The 20000-nt window shown below is 45.4% G+C and overlaps 1 protein-coding gene across 3 annotated transcripts in view; it reads left to right on the top strand.

Annotated features, from left to right (window-relative positions):
- Nucleotides 1-520: 520 nt before the first annotated feature.
- The window catches only part of LOC119573098 (solute carrier family 28 member 3-like), a 28983-nt gene continuing 9503 nt past the window's right edge, over nucleotides 521-20000 (top strand). The window contains exons 1-3 of one of the 3 annotated variants that reach the window (XM_037920132.1): nucleotides 521-644; nucleotides 4409-4521; nucleotides 5681-5800. In XM_037920132.1, coding sequence (XP_037776060.1) covers nucleotides 4429-4521; nucleotides 5681-5800 — 213 coding nt within the window. In that variant the 5' untranslated portion in view covers nucleotides 521-644; nucleotides 4409-4428. Of the gene's footprint in view, nucleotides 645-3934; nucleotides 4053-4408; nucleotides 4522-5680; nucleotides 5801-18923 lie in introns of those variants that run through there. The other 2 variants (XM_037920131.1, XM_037920130.1) reach the window with 2 other exon arrangements.

Here is a 20000-nt window from a genome sequence, read left to right as displayed (position 1 = left end):
TATTTATTTATTTATTATCCTTATCATTATCATTCACCTTCTTTCCTCCTCTTATGCTTTAGACCTTTTTTGGGCTCATTTCTAACTTATTCTCTTAATTTCTCTCTTTATTAAGTCTTTTCTTCTCCTTCATTTAACATTATTGTCTTTTCTGGTAATTAATTTCCGATTTTTTCTGCCTTGCTTAACTTTCCATTCGTCTCTCTAAGTCTTAATAAACGGAGAGTGTTTGTAAGTGTGTATGTGTTCGTTTGTGTGTGTGTGTGTTCGTTTGCGTATGCACGTGTGGTTATATCTGTATTGACGTACGTATGAGGTTCGTTAGTGCGACTATCTAATAAGTTTAGGCCTGTATGTCCGTGATTCTGTACGTGCGTCTCCGTGTTCGTATACATGAAAACAATCTTCACGTGTTGTTCTCTTCCTGACAATATACCCACGACCGCCAGTAATATACCTAATCCTCCCTTATCAGAATTCTCAGTCATATAAAAAAAGTCCGCTTATCGGGGAGGGGGGGGGGGGAATCAGCAATTACTCAGGCCAGTTCAGTCTTTTTGAATATTAGAGACTTTTCAGACGCTGAACTAGAAAGACGGTGTTTTCTGCGTTCGGTAATTTTACTACATCCGGGTTCCTCATTGGTACGTCTGCATATTATTTTTGTTGTTTTTACGCGAATCGTATGTTATCTTCATAATTCTGTGCTTGGATTTTGGTTAATGGTTAGGAGAAATAAATGTGCTAGATATCAAAGGTCATACAGTACCATGTTGAAGTATTGTGGTGAAAAGGGTGGAAATGAGTCAACGATCAGGATAAGATGTGTCGAAGGTTATAGAACGCTAAAGGATAGAATATTAGTGATCAGGGTATAGAGGGGGAGCAAATGGAATACAGTGGGGATTTGTAAAAGGATGTGGTTAAAGGTATATGGTGATAAGATCAAATGGAGAGTATGTGTTTGGGTGAGGGAGAGTAACACTGTATAGGAGAATTGCAAAAGTTATTATGAAACAATCAAATGGTAATACGGTAAGAAACGATAGTTGTGGAAGTAGGAGAAGAATTCTGAGAATGAAATGGGGGAACAGGGGAAGGTGGTGAAGTACCAGGAAAAGTGTCAGGAGGGGAGGGATCCACAGAGGGACTTAAGGGAGTCAGGTGAGCATTAAGGTGGTGGTGGTAAGGATAGTAGGGAGGAAGAGGGAATTTTTATACACATTGGGGAGGAGAGGATGGGGTGTTTCTTGGGTGAATTGGGAGGAAGAAGGGTAGGGGGCACTTAAGGATATCGTCAGATACTTTAAACGCAGAGCGAATAAAGGGATGAGGGAGTGGACTACTCTTGAGTCATGTTTGTGAACTTTTGGATGTCTTCAAGTGTTTCTGGAAGGGAGTTGGGTGGGGGTCTGAGAAACAAAAGTTTTCTTAAGTGGAGGAGAGGAGAGAGTAGATGTCCGAGGAGCAGAGGGAGAGGTGGGTGTGGGGGAGGATAGGGTGAAACATTTAGATTGTTTGGTGTGACAGGTAGAGTGAGAAGGGGGGAGGGGTAGGCACTGGGGAAGTGGTAGAGATTGTTGTATCTGGATTTAGAGTGGAAATGGAATTTGACTGGGGAGAAAGGTAGTAGAGATAGGTTGATTTGGGGTAGAAGGAAGTGATACTAGGGGAGATGCTGAGACTTTTTGAGAAGATGGGAGGAGAGCGGAGCAAAGTACAATTTTGGAATAGGTAGAAAGAGAAAACCTCGTTGGCCTAGTTTGAATCTGAGAACTACTACCTCATATTCGAGCTTGTAGGCAGGGCAGCTCCTATAAAATATATTATGGGAGCCACCACAATTGGCACACGTGCGTGACTGAGCAGATCAATTTGAACGGTCATAACCAGGTTGGTCATGACCAGCGGAACGACAGTGTTTGGCTGGGTTACCAAAACGCCAACATTTCTGAAATTGACGGGGAAGAGGTCGATATGGTCGGACACTCCACCAATATATAAACTTCATGGGGGAGGTCATGTCTACGGAAGCTAATTTTGGCAATATTGATGTAGGATTTACGTTGGCCTCTGGGAGGAATGGTGCAGCACTTGACTGCGACTGCATCATCGTCGTTGAGGAATGCGAGCAAGTCGTTTTCACAGTCTGACCAGTGTTTGTTGTGGACAGGACAGTCAGTTGGAAAGATGGAAACAGTTCCGGTACAAGTATTCAGGGAGGAGTGAGGTTGTGCAGGAATATGTTTACCAGTGAGGTCAGTCAGGGTAGATAGTGCACGAGCTTGGGAATCAGATGTAACTGTGACAGGGCGTGGACGATCGGAACGACTGCGAAAGGAAACTTCGCCAACTTATTTTTGGAGACATTGTTGGAAGATAAAAGTATTGCCAGAGTACGGGGCTGTAGGGGGAATCACAAAGAACTGATCCCACTTGGCTGGGCCAAAAAAGATACTCAAAAGGCTTGTAGAGGTGGAAGCAGCAGAAGGACGAGGGCGAGAGAAAGATGGGGTGGTGTGGAGAGAGGTAGTATTATTGAGAAGAGGATAATAAGGATGAAGAGTAATAAGGGGGGGTAGACAATGAAGAAGATTGCGCAGTAGAAGATGGAGTGGAAGATGTTGGGAGAGAGGAAGGGCTAAATTCTGAAGGTTGAGTAATGACCTGGGTGGATGATTCTGAATGGATAGAGTAGGTATTAGTACATTAGAGCCGTGGTCAAAGGAGAGGCAGAGATCGGGAAAGCTATGAAATAAAATTTAGATAGGCTAGTTGCTGAAGGGGTAAGCCTTAACGCCCCAATTAAGGGTAAAAATCACTATTAGCCATGGTGAGCTTAAAATAAAGGGGAGAGGAAACGGTCTACCCCTCAGGGTCCCCATGAGGGGTAAGGGCTAGATAACCAAGGGAATGCCGTACCCATGGCTCCCGGAGGCCGTTCATGACTGACACAAAGTCAGCCGTTCATCCTTACAGCACAGCTCTCGCACCTTAGGAAGTGGACAGAAGAAGGGATGATGAAGAAGAGAAGGAAAAGAAAGGGGGAGAAGAAGAGACAAAATTAGTTGAGGCGAGGGCTGAGGCCCAAGGTAGGGGGGATCCCTACCTTGGGCCCCAGTTTCCGTCTCGTAAGTACCCCCTTACGGTAAAACCGAGTAAGGGATTAGGGGGGATTGGGTTGTTGTTATTTGTTGTTGTAGTTGTTCTATGTGCCTAAGCTACTTTAGTTTCTGCCCTTGATTTATTCTAGTTTCGGTGTCTCTAAATAATTAGGTAATTCCCTTCGGCCTTTCAGTGTTTATGGTTATTTTTTTCTTTTACGATACATCAGGCATTTTCTAATCCATCGCGGCTTCTTACTATTTTCGCTTATCTTTCTTCAAAGTTCATTTGTAGTTTTATTACAGTTTTGTAGTTTTGTAATTCCTCGTGGCTTATTACTATAATAATTTTGTTTTTTTAATAATTTGTTGTCCAATTTGGTTTATTGCTGTTCGTGTGTGTGTGTGTGTGTGTGTGTGTGTGTGTGTGTGTGTGTGTGTGTGTGTGTGTGTGTGTGTGTGTGTGTGTGTGTGTGTGTGTGTGCGTGTGTGTGCGTGCGTATAGTTTGCGCGTTTTTTTGTGTGTGTGGGGGGGGGTTGCTGCTATGTGTGAGCTCCTCAGTTTGATATTAGACTGTTATTACAGCAGCAATAACACAAAAATATATAAAAAAGTTAAAATGTTGTGACATCACTTAAAATATTTCTTCACCTTATATTTTCAAAGTTATTGATTAGTAAATTATTCACTTTCAGATGTTCGATTTAGTGTGTGCTTAGCATACATTAACCTCAAATGCTAACACAGTCAAAAAGACACATTAGGCTACTTGTGATTAATCTACAGGCGTTAACGAATAAAATCAAATAAAAAAATAACGAAATGATAAATCAAACGCCTGCGCATGACCTGCTGTAATTCAAACCTTTTTCTACTCTTGAACAGAAATTCGTCACAGGCCCTGGTGGACGAACTCGGATTTTCTGATAAGCAATTTATTCGTTCAAGTAATTAACAATTTATATCTATCACTTGCTGAAGATTAAACCCTTTAAGATTAAGCCCTATGGACGATGTCTAAAAACATATAATCATTCACATCTATGATCATCTGTCAATAAATTAGCTTAATAATCACCAAATTTATATCTCTTATCTTTAATTGACTATTAAAACTCTCTCCCACTTGCAGCATTTGCTCCCTGACCCTGATGATCGAACCCCAAATTCTCATTAGGAAAAAAAAAATCATATCTATCATCAACCTGTTAATAAAACATCCCGATACAATTATTAACAACGTATATACCTGTCACATACACATACTCCTTGCAAACTTCAACCATTCACTTTCTTCCTACAGTCATATTGCTTCCTGGCGAGATGGACGAATCTGAAATTTCGAGCGTGGTTTCGAGCGGGTCGAGTCCTGACCGAAACGCTTCACATGTCAACGCTGGCTTCGAAGGGGATTTAGTGGGTGATTGAGCATGTTATTTATTGGTTGTGATGATTAGTGGTGATGAGGGTGTCATAACAGTGGCGATGATGATGATGTTGATGGTGATTATGATCATGGTGCGAATGGTAGGAATGATAACGATGAAAATGATGATAATTTTAATAGACATTGTTATAATAATGATGTGAAAACGATAATGACAATAATAATGGTAAAGATAATAAAATAATGTTTTGTTATAATATTAATGATGACGATAATACTACTGAAGATTATAATGATAACGATAACGTACCTTTGTATTATGATAATCAGATAAGTGATAATGATGCAGAAAATTATAATAGAGATGATAAGAATAGTGATACAGTCGATATTAGTAATAATCATAAAGAGAAGAATGATAAAGATAATGATAATAGTATTAACAATGAGAGCAATAATAATTGTTAATTGCAATAATGATGATAATAGAAATAACATCAATAATAATAATAACAGCAATAGCAATGATAATAATAAAGGTTATAATCATCATCATAGTAATAGTAATGTTAATAATAATGATAATAGTAATAGTAATGTTAATGATAATGATAATAGTAATGATGATAATGATAATAATACTAATGGTATTAATAATAATTATTATTATTATAATAATGATAATGAAAATAATAATAACAATAATGATACCAATAACAATAATAATGACATGTGCTGATAGTAATGATAATATTAATAATGATAATGATAATAATAATGATAATAACAACAATAACAATGATAATAATGATAATAGTAATGATGATAACGGTACTGGCGATAATAATGTTAATGAGTATTGTAAAACTGATCATAATGAAAAGAATGATTATAATGATGATTTTCATAAAGATAAATAATTACATAATAATAGCAATAACAGCAATAATAGTAGTAGTAGTAATAATAATTATAGTAATTATAATGATAACGATAAAAATAATAACAACAGTAATAGCAAAAGTAGTTATAAAATATGACACTACAAAAACAGTAAACATATCAGTAAGCATTCAGGTAACTAGTCAATGTAAATGGTTAGATAAGAATAACTAAATGAATAGGTGACAAAAGAGATAAGACCCATGATAAATATATTACATTAATTCCTTCTATTATTTTTTCAAGGACTTGGAAACCGGCTTGCCTGCAGAAGAGAAAACGGCGGGGAGTAGGAGAGATTACAGTTTGTTTTCCATGTTACCGAAATCGAGACAAATCCGAGAAGTTATCAACGATCGACTGCCTGTGAGTTTGGTTCTCTGCATTTTCTCTTTCTTTTCTTCTTTTTGCTTCTCTTTATTCTTCGTCTTCTTTTCTTCTTATTTTTCCTTCTTCTTCGTCTTCTTTTCTTCTTGTTTTTCTTCTTCTTCGTCTTCTTTTCTTCTTGTTTTTCTTCTTCTTCGTCTTCTTCTTCATCTTCATTATTCTTATATCTATTCTTGTCTCATTTAAATGAGCAAATGTACGGTGAATTTCTTTAGCATTGTTATGTGTTATATGTGGTTAGAGCATCGAACTCGAGACTGTCACGACGGCAATCTGAGTTCGAGGGTTCGAGTCACCGGCCGGCGCGTTGTTCCCTAGGGCATAGAACTCGATTACCTACCTAGCCACTGGGTGGGCAAGGCAGCCCAAGTCAATGCCGGTCCCAATCCTGGGTAAATAGAGAGAACGATTACCTAAAAGGTAACACCCGCATTCTCCGTGGAAAGGAACTGGGGATCCCACCACGTACCCCAAGATCATCACAACATGAAAATACAATTAAGTATTATGCTGTGACAGCCAATGTCAGAATCTGACAGGGCACCATACAATAATAATAATAAGAAGAAGAAGAAAATAAATGAATAAATAAATGTTGCGATATATGTCACGGTATATTTTTCACTTTTGTTATTGTTGTTGTTTTATTATTCCTGGTATTATTGTTGTCGTTGCTGTTGTTGTAAGTGTATTACATGATTTACGAATATCAGAGCAACATTTTATGTTTCTTATTTGCTGCTTGCCATGTTGAAGCATCTCATTACGTGGTAGACTGATGCTTCGAGTGTATAAAATAAAGGTACGCTTCATATGTCCATAAAAGTTCTGATACGTGTAGCGCCATGTAATTAATTCTATCTCAAAGACCGTGAAATCTCACTGACGTTTTTTTCATTCACGTTTATTCAAGTGTGTTTTGTCTTCTGTTCTTCCTGTTTTGATAACCCTGATTCTTATCGCAGGTGATTTTTCTGTATAATTATAGATTTTATTACATATTTTTATAAAGCGTATCACTTCTTGTCTTAGTCTTAGTCGTCGAGTGAGTCATGGATGATCATTATCGTTGACTTTCACCTCATTTCTGTTCTTAACCTTCTTATCTAAAGGATCCTTCATGATAGTTTATCCTGTTGCATCCTGTCTTGTTTCCTTAACAAAAAAAATATAATAATAAATAAATAAATATTATCTCATCCCATCACATCCCGTCTTACCTCCACCCTCAGTTCCTTCTGGGTAGCGCATACTACTACTACTACTACTACTACTACTATCATTACCATTATAATGATAATAATAATAATAATTATTATTATTATTATTATTATTATTATTATTATTATTATCATTATTATTATGAGAATCCATGAAAGGGCCGCAGAGGAAAATCAAAGGCTGATATAAACTCAAGGAAAGTTCCCCTGATGAGCAAACATGAATATGAAAAAAGGGAAAAGAAAGGATAAAAGATAAAAAAAAAAAAAAAAAAAAAAAAAACAATTTGTTATTTTAGTTTTAAATTTATTAATGGCAACTCCAGAAACAATATCGTTATGAAGTAAATTCATACTTTAGTCATAGATGGGATAAAGGTCCGGGAAAATTGGTTGGTTGAGAAGTTTGGCTGAAATGCGCAGGCATTCACTCGCAAACTCTGACGTGTTTGGCGAACAGGCAGCGAACTAGCTTAGTCGCTGGTTCGCTCGACCCCGCAGTAACAAGCAGTAATCACGGGAGTGGGTGGCCGCTCGCCATTCGTAACGTATGCGTGCGGCTCGGAGGCCCTTCCACCCCAACTAAGCATTCACCTCGCATTGAGGGGTTCTGGCGGATCTCCGTTTATTAGCAGGAGTGTTTTGGGCCACCATGTGTGATTTGTTTGTGTGTTTGTCTATGATGTCGTCGTAGTTTGTGTTTTCTATGTGTTGTATGCGGTCCCATGTTCGTTTGCTTTGTGTGTTTATGCGTATGTTCAGTGGCTCTATGTTGTATGTTTGGTGCAGTGATTGTGCGGTAATTCTGTATCGTATTCTGTCTTGTATAGTGGTGTTGTTTATCCAGTATAGTACCCTGTTATGTATGGATTGCATCTTGATTTTTGTGTTTTTGAGGTTGCAATCAGTGGAATGCGTGTGTAGAGTAGAGTTTGAGTTTGGTGGGTGTTGTGCAGTATGAAAAGCGTTTGAGTTTCTTGAGAGGTGTGCTTGCTTGGTTTATTCGGTGTTGTGCGTGTGTGTGAATAACGTTTCTGCAGAAGTGTAAGCCTAGCATGTTTCCTGTGGTTGTGTATGGTATGTCTGTGTTGTTTATTGTGAGTGGAGGTGGGTTGCGTCTAGCCACTGGTATGACTGTGAAATTGTTTGTGTTGGTCTGCATCTTCCATTTGTTTTCGTATGTGTTGATCGTGTTTATGGCTGTTTGTGTGGCTGCTTTCATGATGTTTTTGGATTTGGAAGGGTGTGATATTATTTATGTCGTCTGCGTATGCGGTGTAGTTGCTGTAGGGTGCTGGGGGTGGTAGGTTGGCAGTGTAGAGGATGTAGAGTGTTGGTGAGAGGACGCTGCCCTGTGGAACTCCACTTCTGAGATGAATGGGAGGGCCTAGGTGAGAACCAAGGCGGATGGAGGCTGTTCTGTTGTCCAGGAAGTTGCATAAGAGGCGTGTGAAGTGTGGAGGCAGTTGTAGCTGTTATTTTGTATCTGAGGCCGTCATTCCAGACCTTATCAAAGGCCTTGGTGACGTCTCGAAGTATAATGTTGGTTTGGTGCTTGTTTGCGAGACTGAGAGCGATCTCGTAAGCGAGGGCGATTGCGCTCCCAGTCCCTCTGTGAGGGCGAAAGCCGTGTTGCCTAGGGTTGTGTATGTTGTTGTATTCAAGGCGTTTTAAGTCTGTGTGTGATAATCCTCTTAAGCAACTTCCCGGGAACTTCCAGCAGTGAAATGGGCCGGAAGCTGGTCACCTCGTGAGGTGGCTTTCCTGGCTTGGAGATGAGAATGAGTGATGCATATTTGAATTTGGTGGGGATTGTCCTGTTGCCAGGGCAGCGTTGAAAATGTGGCGAAGTCTGGAGAGCATGATGGGTGGAAGGTGTTGCATGATAAGTTTGTTGATGTTGCTATTTCCTGGTGTTGTGTTTTGTGATCGTGTGTGTGCATATCTCACGTCTTCTGGTGTGATGGGTGTGAGAGAGGGTTGTCTGGTGTGAGTGTGGTGAGCGATATTGTTTGTGATGGGAGAAACAGGTGTTGCAGATGTTGTAGTGATTGTGTTACCTCGGCTTCTGTGTCTGGGTCAAATGTTGCGTTTTCAGCAGGGGAGATTTGGAAGTTCTGTTCCCTGTGGACAGTTTCCATCCCCTCTGCTGTGTCTATCTTTTGTCTGTTAGTGCTGTATATGTATGTGATCGTCTGTCTGTTCGATCCTATGAGTCTCCTGTGTTTCCTCTAGAAGACCTTCGGATCTTTTATGTTGCATAGTTATCTTGTGACTGTTTCCCATTGTTGGTTGCTCATGTGTTTTGTTTCGTTGGTGCGTTGTATTTGAATTTCTCTGTGTCGTGTGCGTAGTTGTGTGTTCCATCCCTGTGTTTCAGCAAGTTCCTGAAGGTGTCTGTATTGTATTTTTAGTGTTTTTAGACGATGTGTTTCTCTATAGTGTACAAGTGTTTTGAATGTTGTTTTAGGAATGTTTGCCTCTCGGGCAGTCTGTATGTCTGCGTACCACTGGTTAAGGTGGTGGTCTATGGTGTGCGTGGGTTGCCCTTCGAGATCTGGAGTGTGTGTGTTCAAGTGCTTGTTTAAACCCTTCCCAGTTTGCATGATTAAGGTTCTCTCGGGGCGGTGTAGGTAACATGATTGGGTTGGTGGAGAGTGTGAGTATCACGGGGAGGTGATCACTGGATGTGACATCGTCTGTGGTTATGTGGTAGTTTAGGTTTGCCTGTGTGTTAGCGAGAACTATGTCTGGTGTGGTGGAGCTGTTGGTACGTATGAATGTTGGTGCGTCTGGGCCGAGGTGGGTGAGTCTGCCGTCGGAGATGAGTGAGGCGAGGCCTCTTCCGACGGCATTTGTGTCTCTGTAACCGAAGAGTCTGTGGTGTGCGTTGAAGTCTCCCATTATGTATGTTGGTTTTTGGTGTCGCAAGAGTGAAAAGAGGTCAGGTTTGGTTTATAAAAGGTCGGCGTGGGGGAATGTATGTGGTAGCGATGATGATGGGTCCATGAGGGGTGTCTATTTTGATGGCCATGAGTTCTGAGGTGAAGGTGTCTAGTATCTTATGTTTGATGTGTTGTTTGACGGCAATGGCTATGCCGTCTTTGTCCTCGTTTGTTTTGTTGGATGTGTATGTGTTGTAGTTGTATATTTTTACTGTTTGTGGGTGTTTGAGTGAGTGTGAGTTTATGAGTATGATATCAGGGTCGTGTTGTCTGTACTGGTTGCAGAGTTCTTGTCTTCGTTTGTATGTCCATGTGTGTACATTATGTTGAATGATTGTGAGGCGTGAGTGTAAGTGGTGTGTGTTGCAGCCATGGTGTTACTTGTTTGTGTCGTACCAGCCATTCTGTAGGTGTTCAAGGTTTTGTTGTTTGAGTTTTTCAATCATGTCTGGCTGGATGAAGATGTTTCCTGCATGTAAGTGTTGTGTGATTTTTTGTTCGTGAATGCGGTTTTGGTATGTGATGTTTGTGTATATCCATTTTATTGTACCGCGTTGTATTTCGTGTGCCAGTTGTAGTCTGTTGAGGTGTTTGTAGCGTGAGGGCTCCGCAGCGAAGAGGCGGATGCCATATGTTTTTGGGTTGAGGTCGTAACCGTCCCAATGGCGAAGGGACTGATCATCGACCTCTGAGTCTGTAAGATCGTCTGTGTGTTTGCGGTATACATGTGTTGTTTTGGGTTCGACTGATTGTGTTCGCTGTGGTTTTGGGTGTTGTGGTGACTGTTTGGGTGTGTGTGGTCGTGCAGGTGATTGTGTGGTGTGGGAGTTGGTGTTGGTTTCCTTTGTGGTGCAGTGAAGAGTTCAGTCTCTGACTCGTCCTGTGGGCCGAGATCTGGTTGTGGGTGTTGTGGTGATATTGTGGTTTGTGTTAGAATGGTTTCTGTTGTGGTGTTAAGTGTTTGTGGTGGGAGAACTTTGAAGATCCCCCAGGAGTCTCCATTCCCGAGATCGAGTTCTGGCAAGTTATTCTGTTTTAAAACCTTTTTGGCGTGGTGTCTAAAACCGAGACCTGATTCCATGATATTTTGTGGGTGGGCATGTATTAGTGCCGTCATGATTCCTACAGATAAGTCATGGGGTAATTGTAGTATCACTTGAGGTTCTTTTTTATCTTTCTCCTTCTCCTTTATTTCTTTCATGAGTGGTTTAAACCATGCATTTTGGGTGGCTGCAGTAGTTTGTTTTACGGTGTGTTCTGCAACCATTTTTATTGGGATTTCTTTCTTTTCTTCCTATTTTTTGTTTTTTCCCTCTCGTTTCTGATCCCTATGTGGCTGGGAACCCAGTTTATGATAATTCTTCTATCCTGTACAAGAATCCTCTGTTCCAGTGTGAGGATGGTAGTCAGAAGGTAGATATTGTCAGTGGGTGAGCGCTGCTGAAGACAGTCGATGGCTCCTTTGGAGTCTGTATGTATGACCACGTATTCTTCCCTCACGGACGCGTGGCTCAGTGCTCCCATGATAGCAACTGCCTCTGCCTGTAGCGAGGAGGCGTTGTCTGTTACCCTCATGAATTTTGTGGCATCCCTTGCTGCAAAGCCTGCACCTGCAGTGTGGGTCAAGGGATCGACCAATCCATCCGTATAGTATGTTCTGCTACCCAGAGGAGTGATGGTTGCACGACCCTCTGGGTTTCTGCCTTTAGGCTAGGGGTGGAATATTCATTCTTTTTGGTTGCCAGTCTCATGACCGAGAACTGTATCGAGGTTTGTGCCCACGGCGGAGCTTCGACAAAGTCGGGGTGGGGAGAGTCCATGCCCTTTGCAAGAAGCGGTTCTTTGAGCTGATGGCGTATTAACACCCTGGCTGTGTGAGACAGCCAGTAGTTTGCAAACAGCTCGTTATCTTGTTCTAGGTGTCTGACTATTTTATGTCTTAGGCTTGTATTCCTGGGAGCCTGGATGACTGCCATTAGATCGATTCGTGAGGCCAAGGGGAGAAGGTTTGCCTCCAGTAGGAGGTTGAGGACCTTCGCCCACCTTGGGGCACCCAGAATGACCCTGGCGGCTTTGTTTTGGACTGTCTCCAGTTGGTCTTTATATTTTTTTCTTAGTGCCAATCAGAGCAAGGGAGGCATAGTCTACAATGGGCCTGACAGCATGTACATAGAATAATCTTAGTACTCTGTGTTTGGCCCCTATGCGTCTTCCACTCATTGCTCTCATGATGGACAGTCTTGATTTAGTTTGGTCAACCAGGTACTGGACCTCCTTCTGGAAGGAGAGGGTCCGGTCTATCTTTACCCCAAGGTAGAGGTAGTCCTGAACCCACTCCAAGTCCATTCCCTGAATTTTCAGACTTGTGCCTTGAACTCTGTCTCAGAGCCATGACTTTAGATTTGGCTGCAGAGATCTTTAGTCCTGTCCTATAACACTCCTCGGATATGAGGTCCAGACAACGCTGGGCTTTGTTTAGGCAGTGTGTTCCAGTGGAGATGATAGCAAGATCGTCTGCATACGAGATGATCTTGCACCCCACTGGGAGGTTTATGTTGAGGATACAGGACATTAATGTGTTAAAGAGGGCTGGACTGAGAACCCCACCCTGTGGCATTCCATTCTCTAGTGGCATGTGCTGTGATAGGTGACCTTGGAATTTGACTCTGGCTGTTCTATTTGTAAAGTAGTCACCTATCCAAGCCAAGAGCTTACCTCTGATTCCTTTTTGGATCAGGCTATCCTGAATGGCAAGAGGACTTGCCAATTCAAAAGCCTTCTCCACGCCTAGGAATACTACCACATTTGTGCCGGTGCTTATTGTGCTCAAGAGCGTGGCTATGCTGTGCGCTGTGCTCATGACCCTGATGAACCCGTGGATGTGTTCATGTGTATGAGATCCCATCAGAGCCTGGGGCTGTGTTGCAACTGGTTTTATATGCATTTCTTAGTTCCCTCAGAGAAAAGATAACGTTTGAGTTATCGGGTTCGGCTGCCCTTTCTCTGATATGAGCAAGTCTGTCTGGTTGTAGGGGTTCTTGTCTTGCCCTCAGTTCGGCTGGCAGGCTGTTGCTACTTGTTCTTGCAGAGAACTCCTATGCCAGTCTGTTCGCCTCTGACTGGGGGTCATGGTGCGTGCATCTCGGGGCTGAGCGGCTGGTAGCTCGCTTGACCCGTTGCCATAGCTCTGAGAGGGTGGTATGGTGATCGAAGGACTCACACCATTCCAGCCAACTTTTCCTGCCTCACTCTGCTGGCAGTTTCCTTGGCATCCCTGACAGCCTCCCTTAGGAGGGCTAGGTTGTCGGGGGTTCTTTGCCTTCGGAAATGTTTTCGGCACATATTTACCCTGTGGTTGACCTCCCTAATCTCGTTAAAGTACCAGGCGTCCTTGTGACTCCTAGACCCAGGCCGAGTTTTGGGTATGGTCAGTGAGGCTGCCTCATCAATGGCATTTACAAGTCTGGCTTGTAGTACTTCCACATTTTCACTTTGTGTGGGTTCATTGCTTCTCAGACAGCGGGCCAAGGCGTTCTGGAACACCTGCCAGTTGGCTTTGCCTTTTTTCCATCTTGGATTCGGTCGTGGCATTTCGGCTGGGCCACTATCCATGAGGGTAGTTATAGGGCCGAAATGGTCACTAGTGACGGTCTCATCGACATGCCAGCTAATCCTCTCCACCAGAGTCGCAGTGGCCAGGGTGAGGTCTAGGACCCCTCCTCTGACATGCGTTGGCTCTTGGTTATTGAGGAGAGCGATCTCAGGGAGTGTCTCAAGCACATTGGCTATGTGATGGCCAGCCGCATCTGGTGCCCAGCAAGGAGCCAGGATGGGGTGGTGTGTGTTGAAGTCTCCCCCTATGATCACTCGGTCGTGTGCTGCAGAAGCACAGACCTGGCTGATGTCTAAGGTACTACAGTGTGGCTGGCTGTACACATTGTACAGTTTCAGGGGCCCCCCGGCCAGGTGAATCTCGACGGCAAGAGATTCAACATCTCCACAGTCCGGTGCATCGGCTATTGCGGAGCAGGGAATTGTTGCTCTGATAAGGGTGATCAGGCCTCACTTGCAATCAGCACGTGGCAGCATGAAGACATGATACCCGGAGAAGCGAACAGGTTCCACTGTTAATATCTCCTGGAGCGTGTCAATGCTCCTTGGTCGCACAATCGTGTGGAGGATGGCACTCCTTGTGGAGAATCCATAGATGTTCCACCGCAGAATACTTAGATTGCGTGCCATGATGTTACTAGTTGATAGTTACGTCAGAGACATCGTCATATTCGGAATGACTGGTTTCAGAGTCTGACAACTCCATTGCGAAGTCCTCGCTGCTGCAGGGGTCTTCTTCAGCTGTCAGGCTATCCACTGGGGGGTGGAGAGCCTTTAGTAGCTCTGACCTTGTGTATTTCAGCTTTTCTCTGTCCAGGCTGTTTCTGTGCATTCTTTGCTGGTCTAGCCTGGGCAAGGTCAGCTTGTTCTGATTCTGGCTCTGGCAATGAATCAGCCTGGATAGGCTCTGCCTGTGAGGGTATGGCCTGGGTTGGAGTGGGGAGGGGAGTCTCATCCTGGAGGGAGGGTGAGGATAGGGCTGTTTTGGCCCTTTCCAGCTTCCTTCCCTTTAGGACTGCGACAATCTTGGTCAATGCCGTCATGGCGACTGCGACTGCCTTCTCGGCCTCTTCACTCGTCCTTCCCAAGGCTGTTGCCACTACTGCGACTACAGCAGTCAGCAGGATCGACATGTCCCCCTCATCGAGGAGGAGGTCTTTTGTTTTTGGAGAGGACTTTGTGGTGCTGTTTGAACCTTTATTCCTGTGGTTCTTCTGCACTTTTTTCATTCTGGAGATCTCCGGTTTTGGCTGGGGGGCAGCTTCCTTCCTCTTAGGAGGTCGGGAGGCCTTTTCACTTTTGTTCTTCCCCCAGGCATAGGTGCCTGGGGGGTTGGGATGAAAGTCTGGTTGCCTCTTAGCAACCTCTTGCCACTTGAGGGCCACCTCTTTCCTGACAGAGCAAGCCAGGCTCCAGGCATGATGCCTCTTGGCACAGTTGGGACATTTGGCTGTTGTGTCTTTCTTTTCCTCTTTGTAGGCCTTAATGCACACCTCGGTGTTGTGTGCCTTGCTACAGACACCACATTTAGGCTTGGCTGTGCAGCTAGCCTGGTGGTGTCCGTACTTTTGGCACTTGAAACACCGCAGTGGATCAGGCACGTACGTTCGAAGGTTGTAGGTACCCCAGTTACCCAGATCAAGGGTAGAGGTTGGGATACCTTTCATGTTCACCAGAACTTGCCTAGTTGGAGTCTTCCCCTTCGACATTCGGGAAGCCTCCACGACCTGTGGGTGTGATGCAATCACCTCCACATCATACGAGACTGAGAAGCCAAGTAGCACCATCTTGACTCTCTTTTCTTCAGGATTCAGTAGTGAGAGGCTCACTTTCCTCCCATCTTTTAGCTCCTTTGTTTCCTGCAGGAAACAAAGGGTAACTTGATCTTTGGGCATGATCATGCCCTGATCTCGCGCAACCCAGATTGACAACTGGATTTTGCGTTGGCTCTCCAATGCCCTGACCATTTGGTAGGCATTGTCGAAGCCTTCGGGTTTGACTGGCACTTTGAAATGGGGGAAATGCCTTGAGAGTCAAGACTCCCCCTCAGAGTCGGTCTCCGGCCTCGGTCGTTTCGGCCCGCCCTTTCGGCTTTGGGGCTTGCTCATGGGGGCACCAGCTGTTTTGGCTGGTTCAGCTGGTGCTCCCGATCCGGTCAGGGGGGTCAGGGGTGCTCAGAGACCTTCCTGGCCTGGAGGGGCCAGCACGAGAGTTGGACAAGCTGGTGGACAGACATCTAAAAATATGTTTTTTCTGTCTTGTCCACCATCTTGGCAGCACGCATGACAGTGTCATCCTGTGCTCGGGGTTTTTCTTTGCCACCCAGAGGCCCGTATGACTTCAGGGTGGCTGCCGTGGTCTGGGCCTTGCACAGGTCGTCAACATTAGCATCTGTCTGTTTTTTTTTTTTTTTTTTTTTTTTCATGTATTTGTACAGTGCTTCATCCACTCATGCCCCCACCCACCACGGAGTCCAACAAGGGAAAGCTGAGTGCTAGAACCAATGTCTAACAGCAACAGGGGTGATGAGTGGATATACGCAGCCAATTAGCCGTTTGCAGCGGCACTCACGGACGGTGTGAGTACCAACGGCAGCATGACTGCTTGACCCTAGCCTCCCGAGGGAGACCAGCCGATTGACCTGACCAGGCCTAGATCAGGGGTGTTGCTGGCCGCAGGGCATACTCATTCACGGCATCACTCAACCTCCAGCGCACAAGGCTGCCACACACGGCAAACGCGTAGGTAGGTGTGAACCCCTGGGGGGAGACCGGAGGGATACCCTACCATCATTGTGGAAACATTTTTGCTCCTCCCTCAATGAGGAGGGGAGCTCTTTCACTTTTTCCAGGCAGTTCCTCTCCATCCCTCTAAAACAGCCAACCACAGACTATTTCATCACAGTGAGGGAGAGAAGCTAGCTTTTTTCTAGGCGGTTCCTATGGCAGGACGGGAAGTTATTGTTCTGTCTAGCTGTAGATATTTAGACAGAACCAGGCTGAGGGCCTGACATTTTTTCAAAGTGAATCCCTCTTCTCTCTGAAACACCCAAAGGCTGTTTCACCTCAGTGAGAGAAGAGGGGTCCTGCACCTGTTTTAATAAGTTCCTTCATCCCTCTGAAACAGCCAACCACAGACTATTTCATCACAGTGAGGGAGAGAAGCTAACTTTTATCCAGAACAGGAAGTTAATGTTCTGTCTAGTGGCAGCTATTTAGACAGAACCAGGCTGAGGGCCTGACAAAGTGAGGGGCTCCTACTTGCCTATCCTTCCTATGCGAAACAGAGAGAGTGGCAGTCATCAGATGGTCTGCGAGACCAGTCCCTAGCAAATAGAATGGCAACTCTATGCGCACCGTAAGGCAGGCCCTCTAAGGCCCCACAGACACACCCTCCCCTGCAGGAGGTAAAGGTCTGCCCACGTCCGAGCACGCGCCCGAAGATGGGGTCCAGTTCACCAGAAGATATGCCAGTTATCCTAATGCCGAAAATTTGTATAGGAAAGAATAGGCTAGAGGGCACGAAGCTACATGCAAGCACATAGCATCGTGGCAGCAAACAAGGGGGGGCGCTTCACTGTTCGATAACGTGTAAGAGCCGAGGCCGAAATTGCATGGGACCGGGCACGGTACATCTCATTAATCCACCCATGCAAAAGCCTCAAGACGGAGAGGTCATAGTGGCTCTCTTGGCATTATCTGGCTTGGCGCCACCTGCTGCGCCCCGTCAAGCGCCTTTGCCGGTACAGTCCTCCCTTCACTCTAAATCACCCAAGTAAGGACCGATTCACTGCTGGGAGAGAAGAGAGGAGAGTCCTTCCAAGTCCACTGTTGGCCGGTGGAGTTCTCCAGTTCCTCTTGAGAATTGAGGCTTTGTACTTGGTCGTACTCCATGGTCCCAGTCTGCTACAAAGGGACTGGTGCTGTACACCTCCCCCAGGCGAATACTAGAGTCACAAGAACTCTCGTAGGCCCAGGAAGAGTACAGGAAGGAAGGGAAGTAGTTAGTAGTAGAGATAGAGGTCCAAGAGTGCTTGATCACCAGGCTCTGAATAGAGGTGTTGATAGCCGAAGCTTCACGCTTATTCAGGGCCTGTGTATCAATCAACAACCAATAGCAGGGGTCAGTGACACACAAACTAGCCTGGTCAAGGTCGCGGCAGACCTCGGTGGCTTGACAGAGTTGTCTGTATGTCACCTTGTCAAAGATAGCTCTCAGAACATGTTACCATAAGTCAAAACTGCGTGTTGGTAGCTTGCAAGCACACCGTGAGTGAGGGCACAACAAAGAGATTAGCTCAGGATAGCAGTATTAGCCAATCGGGGAGCGGGCTCACCAATTGGCAGGATAATGCTGTTCTGTCTGTGGTCTATAAGTTGTGGCTGCTAGGTTTTGACCTGCTATGATCACGTGAGTAGACGCCTGCTCGTCATTCGCCAGGCGAGCCACGCCCCTTGATCACGCGAGTTGTGGTCGCTCGTGATTGGTCATTTCTTGTTCGGTAATTCCTCAGCTTTTTGTATATATGCACCTAATCTTTGTAAAATAAAACACTTGCAGAATCGTCACCACTTGTTTATTTATCCTCCTCAGCTCTGAAGAAACTCTGCAGTTAGCCACGGCTACATTGGTGACCCCGGACTTCGAGCAACGACATCCGCCCTCCTGCAGCCACTCTGCCCTTCAACATGCAGTCCGACGACACGTCAACCAACAACCCTCCAGCTGCGGCAGCGCAAGTCAAGCTCCCCACCCCCTCAGCATCCCCTCTACACATATTGGTAAAAATGGATGGCCTAAGGACCGGATGTGGGGCTTCCCTCAAGCAGATGCATTTCAGAAGCCAAGGAAGCTCTCGCCGCGTCAGCCCTCCTCGTTTTTCCCACCCTGGGGAAGCCCCTTCTCATCATCACAGACGCCAGCAAAATCGCTATTGGAGCTGTCCTCGAGCAGGTGGTCAGAGGACTGCCACACCCTTTGGGTTTCTTCAGCGGCAAGCTACTGAATGCCGATAAGAACTATTCAACCTTCGATAGAGAGCTCCTTGCCGTTTACCAAGCTGTGCGTCATTTCCGCCATTTTCTTGAGGGCAACACCTTCAAGATTCAGATGGATCACATGCCCCTAGTCTATGCCTTCACAAGACAAGCTGATGCATGGTCCCTCCGCTAGGGCCGTCATCTCTCCACCGTCGCCGAGTTCAACTGCTCCATTTGACACCTGCCAGGCAGGAAGAATCCTGTAGCCGACGCCCTCTCTTTAGTTTCTATCATAGCAGTTCATTTAGGGCTCGACTACAACCAAATCGCTGAAGAGCTGCAACAGGACCCCGAGACGTCAGCCTACCATACATCCATTACTTCCCTCAAGTAGAAGGATGTCCCTGTGGATGAAGCAGATACCACAATCCTCTGCAACATCAGCACCAGTTGACCGCACCCGTGGATTCCAGCCTCCCTCCGTTGTCACATTTTCAGCCTCATCCACAGCCCGTCCCATCCCTCTCAACGAGCGACAGCACGCCTCCTGAAGCAGAAATTCGTGTGGCACAGCATCTCCAGAGACGCAAAGGACTGGGTTCGATCCTGCAGCGCCTGTCAAACCTCCAAACCTCAGCGACATACCAAAACGGGCCCCAGATCTTTCCACCAGCCACAGAGGCATTTTGCACCCTTCCACATCGAAGTAGTGGGTCCCCTACCGCCATTAGGACATAACCACCTCTTCACCATAGTGGACCGTTCAACTAGATGGCCTGAAGCTATTCCTATGTTCAACACTTCCTGCGCTGCCGCTCTCCTCTCCAGGTGGATTTTGAGATTCAGCATCCCTGCCCACATAACGTCCGACCGAGGCACCTCTTTCACTTCGCAGCTCTGGACGTCCCTGGGGCAGCTATTGGATACCTCCATCCATCACACCACGGCCTACAACCTGGCAGCTAACGGCATGGTAGAGCGTTTCCACAGAACCCTGAAAACTGCCCTGATGTCTCCATGTAGCAACTCAATGTGGCTTTCGCAACTTCCCTGGGTCCTCGGCCTTCGAACGACTCCAAAGGAAGAGCTCGACGTCTCCCCAGCAGAGATGGTTTTCGGCGACCCCCTCGTGGTTCCCGGCGAATTCATCTCCAGTGCTCCATCCACCACCAGACTACGACGCATCGTCGGGAAGTTCGCTCCCTGCAAACAGACCTACAGGCCACCCAAACACCGTTACGTCCCCCAAGGTCTACGTACGATGAAGTATGTTTTCCTCCGCACCGACGCCAACACGCCTCCCCTCACCCCTCCCTACTCAGGCCTATACAAAGTCACTGAGAGGAAGGAGAAAACATTCCTGCTGCAGATTAAAAGCGCCAATGATTGGATCTCGATAGATCGTCTAAAGCCAGCGTATCTT

The sequence above is a fragment of the Penaeus monodon genome, chromosome 5 (assembly GCF_015228065.2).
Source record: "Penaeus monodon isolate SGIC_2016 chromosome 5, NSTDA_Pmon_1, whole genome shotgun sequence".
Lineage (NCBI taxonomy): Eukaryota > Metazoa > Arthropoda > Malacostraca > Decapoda > Penaeidae > Penaeus > Penaeus monodon.
This window is presented reverse-complemented; position numbering and strand designations above follow the sequence as displayed.